Genomic DNA, 18,869 nt, shown 5'->3' on the forward strand with positions numbered 1-18,869 from the left:
CACTTCCCTAGGGCGCCTCCCCGACATGGGCTGTGGGGTTCCTCCGTGGCAGCATTGCAACCCCCCCTCGCCGGCACTGTAGCGGGGAGCACGGGACTGCTGGCCCTGCCCCCCTCTGTGCAATGCTGGGGGGCCCCATAGCCCACCCCCCTCTGTGCAATGCAGGGAGAGCCCATAACCCACCCCCCTCTGTGCAATGCTGGGGGGCCCATAGCCCACCCCCCTCTGTGCAATGCAGGGAGAGCCCATAACCCCGCCCCCCTCTGTGCAATGCAGGGTGACCCATAGCCCACCCCCCTCTGTGCAATGCAGGGAGAGCCCATAACCCCGCCCCCCTCTGTGCAATGCAGGGGGGGCTCGTAGCCCTACCCCACCCCGTGCAATGCTCCCCCCCAGAACCTCGCCCTCCACGTGCAATGCGGGGAGTCCCCTTGGAGGTCTAATCCCCGCCCCACACCCCCGGCTTGATCTAGTCTTCACCTCCCCCCTCTCTCTGCTCCAAATGGGCCGGCCCAGCCCGGAGGGGGGCGTGGAGGGAGGGGTGGCTATAAGACCCGGCTGCAGGCGAGCTGTGCACGCGCCGCGGAGCGAGAGGCTGGGTTTGTTGGGGGTTCGCGCAGCGACAAGGTGGGTGCGTTTGTGCTGCGCGCTCCTGGCCGTGCCCTGCAGGCCGGGTTCAGGGGCTGGGGGCGCTTCTCACCCCCGGGCCTGCAGCTGCTCTCTTGCAAAGTGGCTGCTCTGAAGCGGACCTGGGGCGGGGAAGGTTACGGGCTCCCCTGCCTCCGGGGGCTGCTTTACCCTCTTGCAAATCCCGCAGGAGGAGCTGAGCGGGGGATTGTTTCGTGCCAGGGCCTGGCAGTGCCAACGGGGCCTTTTGTGTGTCTCCCCCAGTCTCTGCTGCCTATTTTTGCTTTCAAAGCTGCTGCTGTTTTTGGTGGGCCCCCGGCTAGGCTGCAGCCTCGATGCTTCTCTGCCTCGCTGGTCCTCGCAGCTCCATCCTTTGTGGTTTGGAAAGCACCGGGGGGGGAGGCGAGGCGTGGATCCTGACTCGTCCTGGGCCTCTCTCTTGCCTTAACTTATGGGCCAAAGCTCCAGCAGGTGCCAACCGCTGCAATGGTGCCTCTGGGTTTTCCTGGGTGGTGCTAGTGGGTTAACTTTGAGCCCTGGGGGATGTGTAACGTTCCTAAGTGGCCGGATAGGGAAAAACTGTTATGGGGGGGGGGGGGGAGAGTCTCTCCATCTTGCACCTCTGGAAACAATGGTGGGGCTGGAAGAGAGGCTGAGCCGTCAGCGCGGCCCTAGCAAGGTGAATTTTAGGCTGCTGGCTAATTCCTTACTGTCCTGGCACGTGCCCTGCTGTGAACAGCTGCCTTCCCCTGCTGGGAGCGTTTCACCTTTGCTTTGTGCTGGTCAGGACATTGCAGACAGTGGCATAGAGGCGATTTGGCTTGTGGGTCTTAATTCGCGCTTGGGGTTTGTCCAGTGAGTTTCCTCCGTGTCCCGCTTCGGCGCTGTGGGGCGAAGCCAGTTTAGCGCAACTTCGAAGGGGGCGGGGAACCAAGTGACTTCAGGTGGCTGGTAAAAATTGCACCCGGAGGCAGAGCGTCTTTGCTGAGAGGTGGCCCCGCTCCTGCCAAGGTGGGCTCATCCCAGCTGAGCGGAGTGTAAGATCCCCCTGCTGGTAGCAGAGACCCTGTCGTGTCAGGTGCTCCACAGACACCTAGTGAGATGTGGGCCCTGCCCTGCCGTCCATGGTTACAGGACAACGGGCAAGAGCCGGAACTGAGGCATGAAGCTGAAAGTGACTCACCGAAGGTACCTCACGGGGCCAGCCGGGGACAGAACCCAGGTCCTTAGACCCCAACCTGCTTTCAGCCCTGAAGACTCGCTTGCTGACCGTTAGCTTGCACCATGGCAGCGAATCCTGGGTGCTGGGCAAACTGCCTTGGGGTGCAGCTGCCTCTGGGGTGGAGGCTAACAATGGAGGGAGAAAGCGCTTTTCCCCCAGTGACACTAGGGCAAAACTCCCTATTGCTTGGAGCCCTTTGGGGGAATTCTGTCCACCCCCAGTAGGGCGGCTCTTGTCCGAAAAGACCCCCCAAGCAGAGCTATGTGTCCTGCGATGGCTCTGTGCTCTTGTTTGTGGTGTCTGTTCTCTCATGGTAGTGAGAAGGCCGCCCCCCCCCCCCCCGGGGCTTGGTGCTGTACGGCCACAGAAGGAAAACCCAGTAAAATTCTTGCCAGCCTGTATCTCTTCCCCTCTGGCTTAGCCGGCCTCATCCCGCAGCGAAGCAAAAAATTTCCAGGTCTCTGAGCTGAAATTAACCAAGGTCCTGTTTAAAATAATGGGAGCTTGGGGGCATCCTGTTCTCTGTCTGCTCAAACAGAATGGACTGAGAGCAGGACTGTCACTTTCGAAGCTGTCAGTGCGGAGTGCTGGGAGGCAGGACTCCTGGGTTCGATCCCCAGCTGGGGGAGGGGAGGGGGGTCTAGTGCTTGGTGGGCTAGGAGTCAGAACTCCTGGGTTCTCTATCCCTAGCTTTGCACTGACCCGGTTTGCCAAATCCCGATTAGTGTCATTGATTTGCACGACTTTGGGGGGTGAAAAGTGCCTTGTATGTATAAAGTGCTGCTCGTTCTGCCCTCCCCCAAAAGATCTTTGCCTTGCATGAGCTCTGCAGTACCTGGGTTATACCTGTGCTGGGGTGGGGTGGGGATGCCTGCTGGGTCTACCATTCTCAGTGCCAACCCAGAACAGCTGGTGTGGTCTGAGCCATGGGATGTGAGTGACTCTCATGTGACTGGGGGCTTGGAGATGAGATTGTCCGATCACCCAGATCGGAGCTGGGAGGGAGCTGATTGGGGTGGACTGGGAGGGGGAGTTGATATTGGGACTGATCTGGGAGCTGGTATCGGCTCAGAAATCCGGGGGCTGCTGCTGTGAGACCTCCTGGAAGTCAGGGCCCCTCTGGTCCATCTCCTAGCTACCCCCATTGCTGCAGAGAATCGCCTCACAGTTGCTGGCGAGGCCCACTAACCAGTGCCACCCATCCTGAGCCCCGGCTTCTCTTGCAGGACATGGCTTCCGGTAAGGCTCACATTGGCAAACCAGCCCCAGGCTTCCATGCCACGGCCGTGGTGGATGGAGCCTTCAAAGAGATCAAACTCTCCGACTACAAAGGTGAGAGAGACGTGCTGAAGGCTCTGCCCTGAGCCCCTGCTAACGGGGAGGGCCCTGCAGCTCCCCTGATGAGGCACTGGGGGGGGAGCTGCCGGGAGCTCCCCCAACAGCCAGTGCTCCTGCCTTGCTCTTCGCAGCGCCCCCTGCTGGTACTGTATTAGCAGGACATTCTGTGCATCCATGAATACTGGGGCCCTCTACAGGGGATTCTGCCAGAATCTCTGTCTGCCTGCATGGCGATGGGGAACGGGGTCACCGCCTCTAGGGCAGGGGAGGGCAAACTGCAGCCCGGGGGCCACATCTGGCCCTTCAGATGTTTTAATCCAGCCCTCGAGCTCCCACCAGACTTGTCCCACTCAGCACATGCTGTGGTGCTGTGACTCCCAGAAGCAGTGGCATGTCCCCCTCCAGCTCCTATGCGTAGGGGCAGCCGGGGGCTCTGTATGCTGCCCCCGCCCCAAGCGCCAGCTCTGCAGCACCCCTTGGCCAGGAACTGCAGCCAATGGGAGCTGCAGAGGCGGCACCGGTGGGCCAGGCAGCATGCCACAGCTTCCGATAAGCGCCACCCAGATCCTGCACCCTGCCCTAGCCCTGATCCCCCTCCCGTCCTCTGAGTCCCTCGGTCCCAGCCCAGAGCACAGTCCTGCACCCCAACCCCTTATCCCTAACCCCACAGCATGCACCCCCAGCTGGAGCCCTCATCCCCCCTGCCCCAGTCTGGAGCCCCCTCCCACACCCTGAACTCCTCATTTCTGGCCCCACCCCACAGCCCTCACCCTCTCCCACACCCCAACCCCCAATTTTGTCAGCCTTCATGGCCCACTATACAATTTCCATACCCAGATGTGGCCCTCAGGCCAAAAAGTTTGCCCACCCCTGCCCTGGGGCAGAATTAACCTCCTGTGGGGAGGGGGGCCCTTGCAGTTTTGCCATCCTGCCTCTGGGCAGGCAAGTGTGCAGCGCTGTCTCTTTAAAAGATAACTTGGGGAGGGGGACCCTGTGTATAATCCAGTTAGCTGGCTTGTGATTGGCTGAGCGTGGGTTTGAGGGGGACCAATCCCAGTGCCTCCTGGGTGAGACCCTGTAACCAGATCAGCTGGCTTGCAAACAAGGCCTCCAGCCGTGCGATTGGGTCCTGGGGGTGGGGGGCGGAGCCAAGCATGGGGTCTCTGCCAATGGCACCACTGCCTGACAGCCGCTCCCGTCACAGCGCCCCCTGCTGACCTGTTATCCCCCTGCCCCCCACCCCCCCCAGGCAAGTACGTGGTGCTGTTCTTCTACCCACTGGATTTCACCTTCGTCTGCCCCACCGAGATCATCGCCTTCAGCGAGCGCGCCGAGGATTTCCGCAGGCTGCGCTGCGAGGTGCTGGGGGCCTCCGTGGACTCGCACTTCACCCACCTGGCCTGGTGCGTGGGGCGAGGTCTCCCTGCCCCCGAGGCTGGGGGACTGGCAGGGTCGGGGGGCCCATCTCTGATCTGGCCCGGGGTGGGGGGGAGTAGCTGTCTGGTGGGGGGGGCAGGGAATGAGACATAATGGGGGGGGGGGCTGGCTATGATTGCGAGCCAGGCTAATGCATCAGGAAACCTGGCTTCCATCTGTCACGTGCTGTGGGTCTGTCGCCTTCCGAAGTGTCCCAGGCCGGTGACCGAAATGCCCCCTAGACACCCCCTCTCCTCTCGGCCCGTGATGGGCGTGAGGTCAGGATCTCACCAGCCCTGCACCACAGGCGCCTGGCACCGCTGGCTGGGCTGGGGGCGGGGGGAACTGCCTGTCCAGTCCCTGAACCCGGCTGGAGCTGGTACCGGGCCCCTAGGGACGGGGAAGGGCCAGAGGGGTCAGAGCCCCTGGGCGCCAGGAGTTGAAACCGCCCCCCAGACCAGTTCAGATGCCTCCCGAGCTATCAAAAAGCCCCATGCGCCTGGGTCAGATGGGGGGCCGGGGTGGGGTCCATCCCTCCTGGCTGTGACTAGAATCCAGCAGACGTTACCAGCGGGCCCAGAAGGGTGGGGTGGGGTGGGCCCCTGCTGGCTTTATCTGGGGCACCCTCTGTGAGAGCAGCCTTATCACCCCAGCCAGTGGGGCCGGAGCCAGCCAGAGACAGGCCTGTAACGGGGGTGGGGAGTGGCCAGCTAATCTGGCACTTGTCTGCAGGGGTGGGGTGCTCTCCCCCCCCAGCATGGGGCAGTAGGGCTCTCATCAGCACACCCCCGCCCCTCCCTCCAGGGCCAGCGCTTCCATTAGGTGACCCTAGGCGGTCGCCTAGGGCGCCAGGATTCAGGGGGCGGCATTTTGTGCCCTCCCCACGGGGCACACGGGAGCTTCCGGTTCCGCTCCCGTTGCGCTGCCGAAGGACCTTCTGCTGACGTGCTGCGGAAAATGGCGGCAGGCAATTGAGCAGCTCAGTGACTGCTGCTGTCGCCTGCGGCATTTTGGTGGAGGGGCCTTCTCTAACCTGGATGTCTGTCGTCTGGTAGTTTGGAGGGGCGGAGAGTCGGGCAGGACCAGCTGCCCCTCAGCCCCTGATGCTGCGAGCCAGCAGGTGTCTGGCACAGGGTGGTGTGGTGCTGGAGCCCACCGACCTGCTGCAGCCTGGGCTCTGCCCCATGTGCCCCCTGAGTGGGAAATGGTGCCCGACGCACTGGGGCCAGTCCTGTGGCTGCCTCTAGTGGGGAGCCAGTGCTGGGGGCAGATCTGGATTTGGGGGTCCCCATGGCTGGGATTGGGGGTGTACCCAGTGTGGGACTAACCCCCTTGTCTCCCGGTAGGGTCAACACCCCGCGGAAGGAGGGGGGGCTGGGCACCATAAACATCCCTCTGCTGTCGGATCTGACCCACAGCCTGGCCGCCGATTATGGGGTGCTGAAGGAGGATGAGGGACTCACCTACAGGTGTGTGGGGGTGACTGGTAGCCCTTGTGGGGGGAGCTTCTGGGGTCTGCTCGGGGTGGGGTGGGGAGAGTGTCCCTGCTTCCTGGGGGGCTGTTAGGTGGGGTGCTGAGGCCCCGCTCTGGTCTCCCTATGGGGGTTTTGGGGGGCCCCACTGGAGTTCTGCTCCCCAACTTCACAGCAGCGCCAGCTACTGTCAAACGACCCCCCCCCCCATGGCCAGCGAAGGGTGGGTGCATCTGGCCAGCAGGATGCTGATCGGGGAGCTGGGGGAGCGTGTGAAAACAGTGAACACCAGGGTGGGTATGTGGGGGGGTCGGGGAGAGATGGAAGGAGCCCCATGGGATGCCAGGCTGGGGGGGTCACTTGGGTGACCCTGGAGCCGGTCTTGCTCTGAGTGAGGCTAGAGATCTCCCATCTCTGGCGCTGACGTGCACCCAGAGATTTGGTGGGGTGGGGAGAGTGTCCCTGCTTCCTGGGGGGCTGTTAGGTGGGGGTGCCCCACATCCATTAGGGGGAGGCTGCAGGCTCCCAGATCCCACTGGATCCCCACCATGACAGATCTGAGATTTGGGGGGGGGGCGGCTTGTGCTCCCCCATCCATGGCTTCCATTGAGGTGTGATCCCTCTTCCCCCACAGGGGCCTGTTTATCATTGACGACAAGGGCATCCTGCGGCAGATCACGGTCAATGACCTGCCGGTGGGGCGCTCGGTGGAGGAGGTGCTGCGTCTGGTGCAGGCGTTCCAGTACACGGACACGCACGGGGAAGGTGAGGCTGGGCTCTGGGGGGAGCTCTCTGGGCCCTGGGGTGAAGGCTGAGGCCGGGTTAGGGGAATGCAGGGCCCAGCTGCAGCGGCGTGTCTAGATGGGGTGAGTGCCCCACAGCTGGGGGGTGGGGCAGCAGGTCTGAGTTTGTTCCCCAGGGAGGGGGGGAAGTGAGGGGCTCTCCACGCCAGCTGTTTCGAGCTGGCTGCAGACTCTGCTTATACTGGGGAGTTTCTCTCTCAGGGTTAGAGATGCCTCCCCCCACCCCACGCTGGGCAGGAGCCCCATGCATGGACCTATGGTGCTTGCACCTCCATGCCGCCCTGGGCAGACCTCCAAGCTGGAGAGGAAGTGTTGCCAAGTCCTAGGCTAGTGTTCTAACCGCTAGGCATCAAACCGAGGTTTTCCTTGCTCTGCCTCAGTTTCCCCATCTGCAAAGTAAGGTGTGGGGGGGAATGCAGAGCAGGGATGTCCTGCTGCCGCCTCTGGTCTCCTAACCCCCCTGCCCTGCTGTCTCCAGTGTGCCCGGCAGGCTGGCAACCCGGGAGCGACACCATCAAGCCCACGGTGAAGGACAGCAAGGAATACTTCGCCAAGCAGCACTGAGCTCGGGGCAGCTGGTGGGGAACCTGGTCTACTGTGAAGGTGCCCCCCCCCCCTTGGAAGGGGCTATTTGGGGGGGGGGGAATCCAAGAAGAAGCTTGTGACTAAAATAAAAGGGTTTGTTTGAAAAGGAGCCGGTTTGTGTCTGATCCTTAATTTGGTGGGGGTTGGGCAGAGTCTGGGTGACCCTGCCGGTGGGGGGGGGGTCCCCATCCAGCTCCCAAGCGTTGCCCCACAAGCCCTGGTGCTGTGCCCTGTGGATCATCCAGCCTCTGATGGGCCCCAGGCTATAGCACCTCACACCACTAGGTGGTGCTGTCGGCTGCATCTCGCTAGCGCCCTGGTGTGCGGCCAGCTCTGGGGAGGCAAATCCTGGTCTCCCAGAACATCAGGGTCAGCCTGCTCTGGGGGGGAGCCGGTTGCAGGGTCTGGGATTCTCTGCTCGGGGGAGACCCCCTGAAGGCTCTTGGCTTCCCTCCCTCCCCCCCTCGCAGCACAGCTGCCCCCAGGCTGGAAGGAGCCGGGCTTGCTGGCTCAGTGTTGCCAGGTTCTCGGGTGGGGGGCCTGGGATCCAGCATGGTGGGGGCAGCTGGGTGGGGCATTGAGGAGTGTTGGGCTTGGATGGGGTGGGGGCAGGGAATTAAGCACGGCTCATAGCAGGAGCTGGGCACAGCTCATCTACCCCCCCCCTTAAACCCAGCCCCCTGATGCTGGGGGGGAGGGGGGAAAGACTCTACAGGCACGTCCAGCCTCCGCACCCCATCTGCCCAGGCTGTGGCTGGCTGGGTTGGTGCTGTGCCAGCAGGGGGTGCTCTCTGCCCACCGAGACCCCATCCTCCAGCTGAGAGCTGCTCCCTGCCCCACAGAGCTCTGACTACCCCAGGGGGGACCCAGGAGTCCTGCCACCCCCACCCCTTCCCTCTGACAGCTGGTGCTAGGGGCTGCAGCTGGCCCTGGGACCCGGTAGGGGGGGCACCTTGCCCCGGTCCCCCCAGACACAGTTGGCATCGGCCCCGCCGGGAGAGGCGGATGAACCAGGCACATCCGTTCCCCCTGCCACACCAGCCAGCGCTGGGCCTGAAGGAGACAAGCTGGGATCTGCCTGCGATTTCATCCCCCGGGCCCCATTTCCTGCCCCCCTGAGCTGGCCTTCCTAGGGGCTGAACAGTCTAAGGGGGCCAGGGAGACTGGGACTGGCTCAGAGCCGGGGGTGGGGTGCAGGCAGCCCCTCTGATAGGAGCGAGGGCTGGGTAGGGGGATAGGAGCTCAGAGAGCTGGTCTCAGCTGGGGGGCTCTTGTCTCTGGGTCACTGCTGGTCCTAGCATGGGGCGCTCTCCTGGCAGGGACACCGTGTTCCCCAGCTGCTCTGATACCAGCCAAGCTCCTTGCGCTCGCGCTGCTCCCCGGGCCGGGAGGGCTGGGCTGCCCCCAGGGCCAGAGGGCTGGAAAGCGGCCCGGCAGCCTGCGTGCCCGGACAGGGCGGTGCAGCGTCACTGCACCCAGCTGTGTACACAGCCGCCCCTGGCACGCACGCACCTCTCTGCCCACGGCCCTGGGCACCAGCACTGGCCTTTACACCCAGCCCCCTTGGGTGCCCTGCACCCTCACCTGACTGCACCCGCAGCCCTTAACCCCCTCCCAGCCACACAGGGTGTGTCCCCATCACCCTTCTGGGGCCAGTCAGCGTCCGTCCCTGGGCTGGGTCTGAGCTGGCAGCATCAGCCTGGCATGGGGGGGGGAGGAGCCTGCAGGTGGGGGGGGGGGCAAGGGGTGTTGCAATGTAGGTACAGAAAGGCTGTAGCGGGGGGCAGGAAGCATGTTGCAGTGTGTACAGGAGGGGTGGATGGGGACGGATGTGTAGGCAGGCAGGGGGGTGTGGATGGGGGTGTGTACAGGACAGGTGGATGGGAGAGGATGGGGTGAATGGGGAGGGTGTGTACATGGGGTGGGGTACGGAGGTGTGTACAGGACAGGTGGATGTGGGAGGATGGGAGGGGTGTGTATGCAGGAGGAGGTGATGATGTACATGGGGTGGATGCAGGGGAAGGGTATGTACTGGGAGGGGGTGTATGGGGAGGAGTGGATGTGGGGAGGGTGTACAGGATGGGTGTAGGTTGGGTGGATGCAGGGGCGGGGTGGATGTGGGAGGAGGGAGGTGGATGGGGTGGATGTGAGAGGAGGAGGTACGGGGGGTGTACAGGGGAGGGGTGGATGCGGAGGGTACAGGGGTGGATGCAGTGGGAGGGGTGGATACGGGAGGTACGGGGAGGGATGCTGGGGAGGGGTGGATGCGGCGGGTGCAGGGGTGGATGCTGGGGAGGGAGGTGCAGGGGCTGTACAGGAGAGGGGTGGATGTGGAGGGTACAGGGGTGGATGCTGGGGAGGGGTGGATGCGGTGGGTGCAGGGGTGGATGCTGGGGAGGAGGTACAGGGAGGGGTGGATGCGGAGGGTACAGGGGTGGATGTGGGAGGAGGGGTACAGGGGTGGATACGGGAGGTACAGGGGTGGATGCCGGGAGGGGGTGCAGGGGTGGACGTGGGAGGAGGGGGTACAGGGGTGGATACGGGAGGTACAGGGGTGGATGCCGGGGAGGGAGTGCAGGGGTGGACGCGGGAGGAGGGGTGCAGGGGTGGATATGGCGGGTGCAAGGGGTACAGGGGTGGATGCTGGGGAGGGAGGTACGGGGTGTAGGGGAGGGGTGGATGCGGGAGGTACAGGGGAGGGATGCCGGGAGGGGTGTGCAGGGGGTACAGGGGTGGATGCGGGAGGAGGGGTGCAGGGGTGGATGCTGGGGAGGGGTGGATGCGGGGTGCAGGGGTGGATGCTGGGGGAGGAGGTACAGGGGTGGATGCTGGGAGGGGTGCAGGGGTGGATGCGGCGGGTGCAGGGGTGGATGCTGGGGAGGGAGTGCGGGGTGTACGGGGACGGGTGGATGCAGGAGGTACAGGGGAGGATGCCGGGAGGGGTGTGTAGGGGGTACAGGGGTGGATGCGGGAGGAGGGTGCAGGGGTGGATGTGGCGGGTGCAGGGGTGGATGCTGGGGAGGGAGGTGGGGGTGTACGGGGAGGGGTGGATGCAGGAGGTACAGGGGAGGGATGCTGGGGAGGGGTGCAGGGGAGTACAGGGGTGGATGCGGAGGAGGGGTGCAGGGGTGGATGCGGCGGGTGCAGGGGTGGATGCTGGGGAGGGAGGTACGGGGTGTACGGGGACGGTGGATGCAGGAGGTACAGGGGAGGGATGCCGGGGAGGGGTGTGTAGGGGGTACAGGGGTGGATGCAGGAGGAGGGGTGCAGGGGTGGATGCGGCGGGTGCAGGGGTGGATGCTGGGGAGGGAGGTACGGGGTGTGGGGAGGGGTGGATGCAGGAGGTACAGGGGAGGGATGCTGGGGAGGGGTGTGCAGGGGAGTACAGGGGTGGATGCGGAGGAGGGGGTGCAGGGGTGCAGGGGTGGATGCTGGGGAGGGGTGGATGCGGCGGGTGCAGGGGTGGATGCTGGGGAGGGAGGTACAGGGGTGGATGCTGGGGAGGGGTGCAGGGGTGGATGCGGCGGGTGCAGGGGTGGATGCTGGGGAGGAGGTACGGGGGTGTGGGGAGGGGTGGATGCAGGAGGTGCAGGGGAGGATGCCGGGGAGGGGTGTGTAGGGGGTGCAGGGGTGGATGCGGGAGGAGGGGGTGCAGGGGTGGACGGGAGGTGCAGGGGAGGGATGCGGGGAGGGGTGTGTAGGGGTGCAGGGGTGGATGCGGCGGTGCAGGGGTGGATGCTGGGGAGGGGTGCAGGGGTGGACGCGGAGGTGCAGGGGAGGGATGCCGGGGAGGGGTGTAGGGGTGCAGGGGGTGGATGCGGCGGGTGCAGGGGGGTGGATGCTGGGGGAGGGAGGTACGGGGGTGTACGGGGGAGGGGTGGACGCGGGAGGTGCAGCGGGAGGGATGCCGGGGGAGGGGCGCGTGCAGCTGCCGTGTGTTCCTGCTCACGTCCCTGGGCTCCCACCCCCGCGCTGGCCGGAGCTCCCGGCACAGGCTGTTCCCGTTCCCGGCACGCCCAGCTCGGCCCTGGAGCCTCCGCGTCCCACCCAGCGCGTCTGCAGGCAGCCAGGGCTGGGTTAGTGCGGGGCTGGGGGGGGCGGGTTGTGGCGGGGATTGGGCAATTCAGGGGCATCAGCTGGGGGGGAGCCCAGGGCTGGCACAGCAGAGGGGGCTGCGGGTCGGGAGTGAGGGGCACCAGCAGAGCTGGGGGGAGCCCAGGGCTGGCGCAGCAGAGGGGGCTGCGAATCGGGAGTGAGGGGCACCAGCAGAGCTGGGGGGAGCCCAGGGCTGGCGCAGCAGAGGGGGCTGCGGGTCGGGAGTGAGGGGCACCAGCAGAGCTGGGGGGAGCCCAGGGCTGGCGCAGCAGAGGGGGCTGCGGGTCGGGAGTGAGGGGCACTGGCAGAGCTGGGGGGGAGCCCAGGGCTGGCGCAGCAGAGGGGGCTGCGGGTCAGGAGTGAGGGGCACCGGCAGAGCTGGGGGGGAGCCCAGGGCTGGCGCAGCAGAGGGGGCTGCGGGTTGGGAGTGAGGGGCACCGGCAGAGCTGGGGGGGCAGGGCTGGCGCAGCAGAGGGGGCTGCGGGTCAGGAGTGAGGGGCACCGGCACAGCTGGGGGGGGGGCTGCGGGTGGGGGTTGGTGTTGAGGTTTGCCGTGTGGGGGAAGCTGGTGCAGCAACTGCCTGTGTCATCCGTGACTCACGCCAGCCCTATTGATCTCCCTCGCGTTCCCCCACAAACTCACACCGCCGCCAGCACGCTGCACGGGCTCTGGGGACCAGCTGCTGCCAAGGAACCGCTTTGAAGCTGCCTCGTGCTGTCACGCAGCTGGGGGCTACGCTGAGAACGCCCCAAACTGGCAAATAAAGGGTTACTGTCCCCCAGACCTCCCCCACCCCAGAGCCGGAGACCGAGGGACCCCACCCACCCGGATCCACCCCAAACCAGCTGCCACCTCCTCTACCTTGATCCCTCTTCACACCCGTGTGTGTAGTGTGCTGGGTCAGCTGGCACCCTCCCCCACCCCTTGTTGTGTTCTGAGTCCCCCCCTTTGCTGTCACATCCTGCCAGCCCCCCGTGGGTGGGGGGTTTCTAGCAGGCTTGTGGCACATGGAATTACCAGGCTTGGTCATGGGGTCCTGAACGATCCCTTAAGGCCAACGGGAGCCGGCCTCTGGCCCGTCTCTGGGGGCTTGCCCAGCCAGTGAGCATCTGCTCCCCCCCCCCCAGGACGAACAGCCCCCCCCAAGTGATCAGCCAGGGCCCAGGCCTCTGGGGGCTCACTGGGACTCGGCCCACCATGTCCCTCTGTGACCTTGGTTCAGGCATTTCACCAGCCTGTGCCTCAGTTTCCCCCTTTCTGTGGAATGGGAGGTGACAATCCCTTCCTGCATCTACCTCTGTTATTGGTAGGGGGGTGGGGTGCCTCTCACTCCCCTGCTGTCCTGTGGCCAACAGGGGAGCAGCAGCTGCTTTGGAGAGAGGGGTAAGAACCCCTCCGCAGACAGATGTGGGGGAAACAGCCCCTCCCCCTGTGAAGATCTCCTCATTCCTGCTAAACGGGGCCTACCCCCTCCCCCAGCCTCTATCTCCCGGCACTAAATCTTCAGGCCTGGGATCCAGAGGCTCATCCAGCCCCTCTTTGCCTCTTGCTCAGCTCTTGGCCCCCACAACTTCCTGTGGCAGGGAGTTCCGCAGGCTCACGCCCCAGCCCCTGGAAACGTTTTCCCTCTGATCCGTGCAGGGTTCTGGTGGGACCCCACTCTCACCTTGGGGTGCTACCATTATACACCTAATATCCTCCCCCCTCAAAGCAGGGTGCTACTGTAATGCACCTAATATTGCCCCATCTCAAAAGGTGGGTGCTTCTAGTTGCTCCCTTGACACCCCTAAAACACCCCCCCCCCCAGCAACTTCCAGAGTCAGGGAAACCTTTTCTTTGCCTTTGATCTGAGCTGTGGGATCGTGGCTGGATCTTTCCTGGCTCAGCTGACAGAAAGTCACCCGCGGGGGAGGGGAGAGTCTCTCTTTTTTTAAGGGGGGGGGGGAGCCTGGCAAAGCCTCCTCCTGCCCCCTCCCCACCCGGGGGGGATTTCTCAAAAGCCCCGGCCTGGAACCGAGCGGGCTCGTTTCAAGCCAGCTGCCCCCAGCGCCGCTTCCCCGCGGCCCCTGGGAAAAACCCCTCCCCGCCGCCTGCCGCCTGAGCTGGAAACGAGGCCAGGCCGAGCCCCCTCTGCCCGGCAGGCGGCGTGGGCGGGGGTTCCCGGAACGGGGGCCTGAGCCCGGGCACGTCACTCGCCGGCCCGTGCCCATATATGGGCAGCTTCCCTTGCGTCACTGGGAAAACCCTTCCCCTCGCCTGCCGCCCGCCCCCTTGCGTGCGCCGGAGCCGGGCGGGGGAAGCAGCGCAGCGCAGCGCGGCGCAGGGGGAATTTTTAACCCTGTCCTTGGGCGAAAACAGCCGCGCAGGGGCACCAGGGCGCTGCGGTCTGACATCAGAGCTGGGGGAGGGGGGAGAAAAACAACCCCCCCTCCCCCCAATCAGACCCACAGGGAAATCGCCAGGCAGCGCGGGTGGGGTTACAGGAAGGGGGACGAGCTAGGGGGGGATTCCCAGCTGTGAGAGCCCCAGGGACTCAGCCAGGCGAAGCTCTTGGAAAACAAGCCCTGGAGCCAGAGTGGGAAGGAAACAGCCCAGATCAGCTGAGAAACATCCAATCCACTGGGGCTGGGAGAAGTGCCAGAAATGCCTCCTACAAGTGGGGGTGGGGGGGGGTAGAGATTTTGTGCAGAGCCCCACAGGCTACCACCCCAAAACCAAAAAGTGGTAATGACTGATCAGTGAATAATAAAAAATATATATACACACACACGGAGTCCTGGAGAAAGATGTGAAGGAAACTGACAGCTAAAATGTCTAGTTTACACCTTTCCAATGTAAAAAAGTCACTTAAAAATACAGAACAGATCCTGTTTTATGATCAAACAACATGATCCTCCCCCACTTTGAAATAATTTAAGAGCCAAAAGGGATTTGAAACAAAACCAAAACCTCAGACAGACACTTAGAGAACATTTTTTTTTTTTACTTAAATAAAAGGTCAATAAAAAGTCAAACACAAATACAATCAACTTTTTTAAACACACAAAACAAAATAAATTCAAGGACTTTTGTTTAAAAAAAACCCCACCACAGAGTAAAGTAAAGAAGCCATATTTCCTTTCGTGGGCTAGGCAGTTCTACGGTGTGGCAATCAGTTTCTCTTATCGGTCAGTGTCAAGTATCAGATTTTTTTTGTTCGTTCTGTTTTAAGTTAAGGAAAGTCCTGGCCCCTTAATTCAGTTCCCTGCGCCGAAGTACCTCTTGCCGCACTATCCAGCTATGCAACAAGTGTGTTGGCTTGTTCCATTTTTAAATACACTCACACATACACAATTGTAGGCAATACGCACATATTCTGAATCCAGCAGAGAGCAAAATACAACCCCCTCCCGTCCAAAAAAATAATAATAATACAACCATCAACAGACAGGAGGAGGCCGAGAATCGTCTTCAAAGTCGCATGCACAGGTTGGTCCAATGTGTGAGAACGCTACAGAAGGCGAGATAATGGTCATGTAAACTTTCCAACGGGGAGTCCAGTTACACACAAGTCTCTTAAATAACATTGGGGGGGAGGGGCGTTCAGAAGGATTGCATTTTAACAGTCAAAAGCAACTGGCACCCATTGTTCACGTGATTCATGACTTTCTGCTTGAGTTGGGCCACCTGATCTCTCAGGACGCTAGCCGTGTTGGACAGTCCCGCGTTCTCCGTCTTCAGCGTCTTGACTTTGTCCTCCAGCCGGGCTATCCTTTCCAGCTTCCTCTTCCGGCACTTGGTAGCCGCCAGCCGGTTCCTCAGCCGCTTCCTTTCCACCTTGATCCTCTCCTGATCTTCCATGTTGATGGGAGACACGGGAGGCGACTGGACATCCGGCACGGTCTGAGGCTCTTCCTTGAAGACCTGCACCCTGGACGGGAGGGACGTGGCCAAGGAGTGACCCCCGTAGGCGTGCGTCTGGGGCAGGTAGCTGAGGTTGGCGGTGGGGTAGCTGGAGGAGGTGGTCATGGTGCCGGGGTTGTAGCTGGTCAGGTTGGTGTAGACGGGGGGTGGCTCCTGATGGAGGGAGGCCCCGTAGACGCTGCTGGCCACCGAGGCGGCCGCGCCGATGGAGACGTTGGGCGGCGGCATGTGGTTCATCTTGTGCAAGTCGTCCAGGGCCTTCACAAAGCCGTCGGCAAAGCCCTCCTGCTCCTCCGTGGCCCCCCGGGGGTAGAAGTAGGGGCCCGGGGTGGGCGTGGTGGTGATCACCCCGTTGCTGTTCTGGATGATGAGCCGCTCCAGCTCCGGCGAGGCCAGCTTGAGCGAAGCGTTGGCGCCCGCCTCGGCCAGGCCGGCGGGGGCGTAGAAGGCGCCTCCTTCCTCGGCCGCCTGGCCCCGGAGGTGCAGCTGCGCCTTGAGGCCCCGGCAGGGCTCCGAGAGGTTGACAGCCATGTTCTGCTTCAGCGCCTTGTAGTCCGGGGGGCCGCTCAGCTCTGCACGCCCGTAGCCGGAAAGAAAGGAGTCGTCATGATAGAACGGCTGCTCCATTTTGGTACACATCAGCCACGCGACCCCAGATCAGCACGCGGCGCCCCGGCCTACACAGACAGACAGAGGGGGCACGGGGGGTGGGGGGCTGCAGAGGCAGGAAAGCTGGTTACGGTGAAGGGGTGGGGGGGTCAAGGCAGATCCTCCAGGCTCCCCTCCCAGGCCGCCCCCGAGACCAGTCCACGGCTCGGTTTCACTTCCAGAAACGCTCCCTCTTCCTCGCCCCCTCGCTCCTCTTCCTCCTCGCGGTGTGGGGGGGTCCCCGGCCGGCGCAGCCCCCACGCGTGGCGGGCGATCGGCCCGGCTCCCTGCTCTCTAGCCCCCTCGGAAGCGACAGGCGGCGGGTACCGTACCGGGCGGGGGCTCCGCGGCGGGGCTGGGCGCAGCAGGCGGCTCCGATCGGGCTCCGAGCTCCGTCCCCTTCTGAGTCAGCTGCTGGCGGCGCCGCGCGGAGCCTTTATAGCGCCCGGCGGGCGGAAACGCGCCGCCATTGGGCCGCGCCGGAGCCCCACGCGCGGGGTGGGGCCGCGGACGCCGCCTGCCGGGCAGCCCCGTGCGTGCTGGGAAGGGCCCGCGCGGGGCAGGGCTGCGCGTCACAGGGGCGGGGCCAGAGAGACTGACAGCGAGAGAGACACACAACCACACACACACACACACACACACACAACCACACACCCAAACCTACAGAGACAGACACCCACACGTACAGACACACAACCACACACCGAGACAGACACACACACACACACACAACCACACACCGAGACAGACACACAACCACACACACACACAGACACACAACCACACACCCAAACCTACAGAGACAGACACACACACATACAGACACACAACCACACACACAAAAACCTACAGAGACAGACACACAACAACACACCCAAACCTACAGAGACAGACACCCACACGTACAGACACACAACCACACACACACACAGACACACAACCACACACCGAGACAGACACACAACCACACACACACACAGAGACACACAACCACACACACACAGACACACAACCACACACAGAGACAGACACACAACCACACACACGTACAGACACACAACCACACACCCAAACCTACAGAGACAGACACCCACACATACAGACACACAACCACACACAGAGACAGACACACAACCACACACACAGACACACAACCACACACCCAAACCTACAGAGACAGACACACACACGTACAGACACACAACCACACACCCAAACCTACAGAGACAGACACCCACACGTACAGACACACAACCACACACAGAGACAGACACACAACCACACACAAAAACCTACAGAGACAGACACCCACACATACAGACACACAACCACACACAGAGACAGACACACAACCACACACACACACACACACACAACCACACACCCAAACCTACAGAGACAGACACCCACACATACAGACACACAACCACACACAGAGACAGACACACAACCACACACAAAAACCTACAGAGACAGACACCCACACGTACAGACACACAACCACACACAGAGACAGACACACAACCACACACACACACAGACACACAACCACACACCCAAACCTACAGAGACAGACACACACACGTACAGACACACAATCACACACACACAACCACACACATTGATGGACACACACCCCTAGACAGACACACAACAACACACCCAAACCTACAGACACCCAAACGTATAGGCACACAACCACAGACAGACATAGAGACACAACAATACACCCAAACATATGGACACACAACCACACACATAGACACACATCCACACACAATAAGAAACACACACAAACATATAGACACACAGCAACACACAACCACACAGAAACATGGCCAGACACACAGCAAAGCACACAGGTCAAAACACACAGAGATGAACACACTGCCATACACAGAGACACACCACACACACATCAGCCCCCCGCCCCCAATGTGGGCACATACATGAACTCACTGACAAAACACACTCGTGACCACTCGCACGCCTCCATCCGCACACACTCACCCAAGACCTCCCTGCTAGCCCAGAGGGCTCCCTACCGGGGTCCCCACCCGGCTCCCTGTGCCCTCGTGTGAATTCAGCCATGGGGGGGGGGGGGATACAGAACCTGGACTGGGACCTGGGGATGGGCTGGGGGGCTGGGGATTGGGGCCCTTGGGGAGAGGGATCGGGGCCCTTGAGGAGGGGGGCAGCTGGAGCTGTAGGGAAGGTGGCTACACTGGACCCCCCCTTCCCATGAATTGACCCCTCCAGCTGGAGGGGGGCGGGGGAGCTGATCCATCTCCAGCCCAGGAAGAACCCGTCCCCGCCCAGCTCACCCTCCAGATGGGGCGGGGTGCAGGTAGGGTGAGGTGGGGGCCACGCGTGTGACGGGAGCGAGCTGCCGCACAGGCCTTAGGTCACGGGAGAGCCGGCAGCAGCCCGTCTGTGCAGCACCTGGGACTCATCCTCCCGCACCGGGCCCCTGGGGACCGCAGGGGCCACTTACTCCACGGCTGGGCCGTTGGCTGATTAAATGCTGCAGTGTCTGATCCGTAGGTACCACACTCGCCTGCAGGCCGGGGACACAACTCTGCAGTGTGCGGCCCCGGAGCAGTGTGCGCTGCAGGACTCTGCCAGCGATGCTGCAGCACCGAGCAGCAGGCTGGGAACATCCTGCAGGGCCCGATCGGTGCATACTCCAGTACTCCGCAGCATGCTGGGAACATACTACAGGCCCGATCGGTGCATACTCCAGTACTTTGCAGCATGCT

At 62.8% G+C, this 18,869-nt stretch overlaps 2 protein-coding genes across 2 annotated transcripts; one reads left to right on the top strand and one right to left on the bottom strand.

The window, feature by feature from the left end:
* The first annotated feature begins 499 nt into the window (after nt 1-499).
* On the top strand, nt 500-7,572 carry PRDX2 (peroxiredoxin 2). Its single transcript, XM_039513747.1, has 6 exons — nt 500-627; nt 3,076-3,181; nt 4,437-4,590; nt 5,950-6,072; nt 6,710-6,840; nt 7,357-7,572. Exons 2-6 carry the CDS (start codon nt 3,079-3,081, stop codon nt 7,440-7,442), a joined length of 597 nt encoding a protein of 198 aa, XP_039369681.1. The 5' UTR covers nt 500-627; nt 3,076-3,078; the 3' UTR covers nt 7,443-7,572.
* Nucleotides 7,573-14,579: 7,007 nt separating this feature from the next.
* JUNB (JunB proto-oncogene, AP-1 transcription factor subunit) lies at nt 14,580-16,529 on the bottom strand. Its single transcript, XM_039513663.1, has one exon. The coding sequence runs from the start codon at nt 16,099-16,101 to the stop codon at nt 15,142-15,144; it is 960 nt and encodes a 319-aa protein (XP_039369597.1). The 5' UTR covers nt 16,102-16,529; the 3' UTR covers nt 14,580-15,141.
* Between the last annotated feature and the right edge of the window lie 2,340 nt (nt 16,530-18,869).

This window comes from Mauremys reevesii, linkage group 25 (genome assembly GCF_016161935.1).
Source record: "Mauremys reevesii isolate NIE-2019 linkage group 25, ASM1616193v1, whole genome shotgun sequence".
Lineage (NCBI taxonomy): Eukaryota > Metazoa > Chordata > Testudines > Geoemydidae > Mauremys > Mauremys reevesii.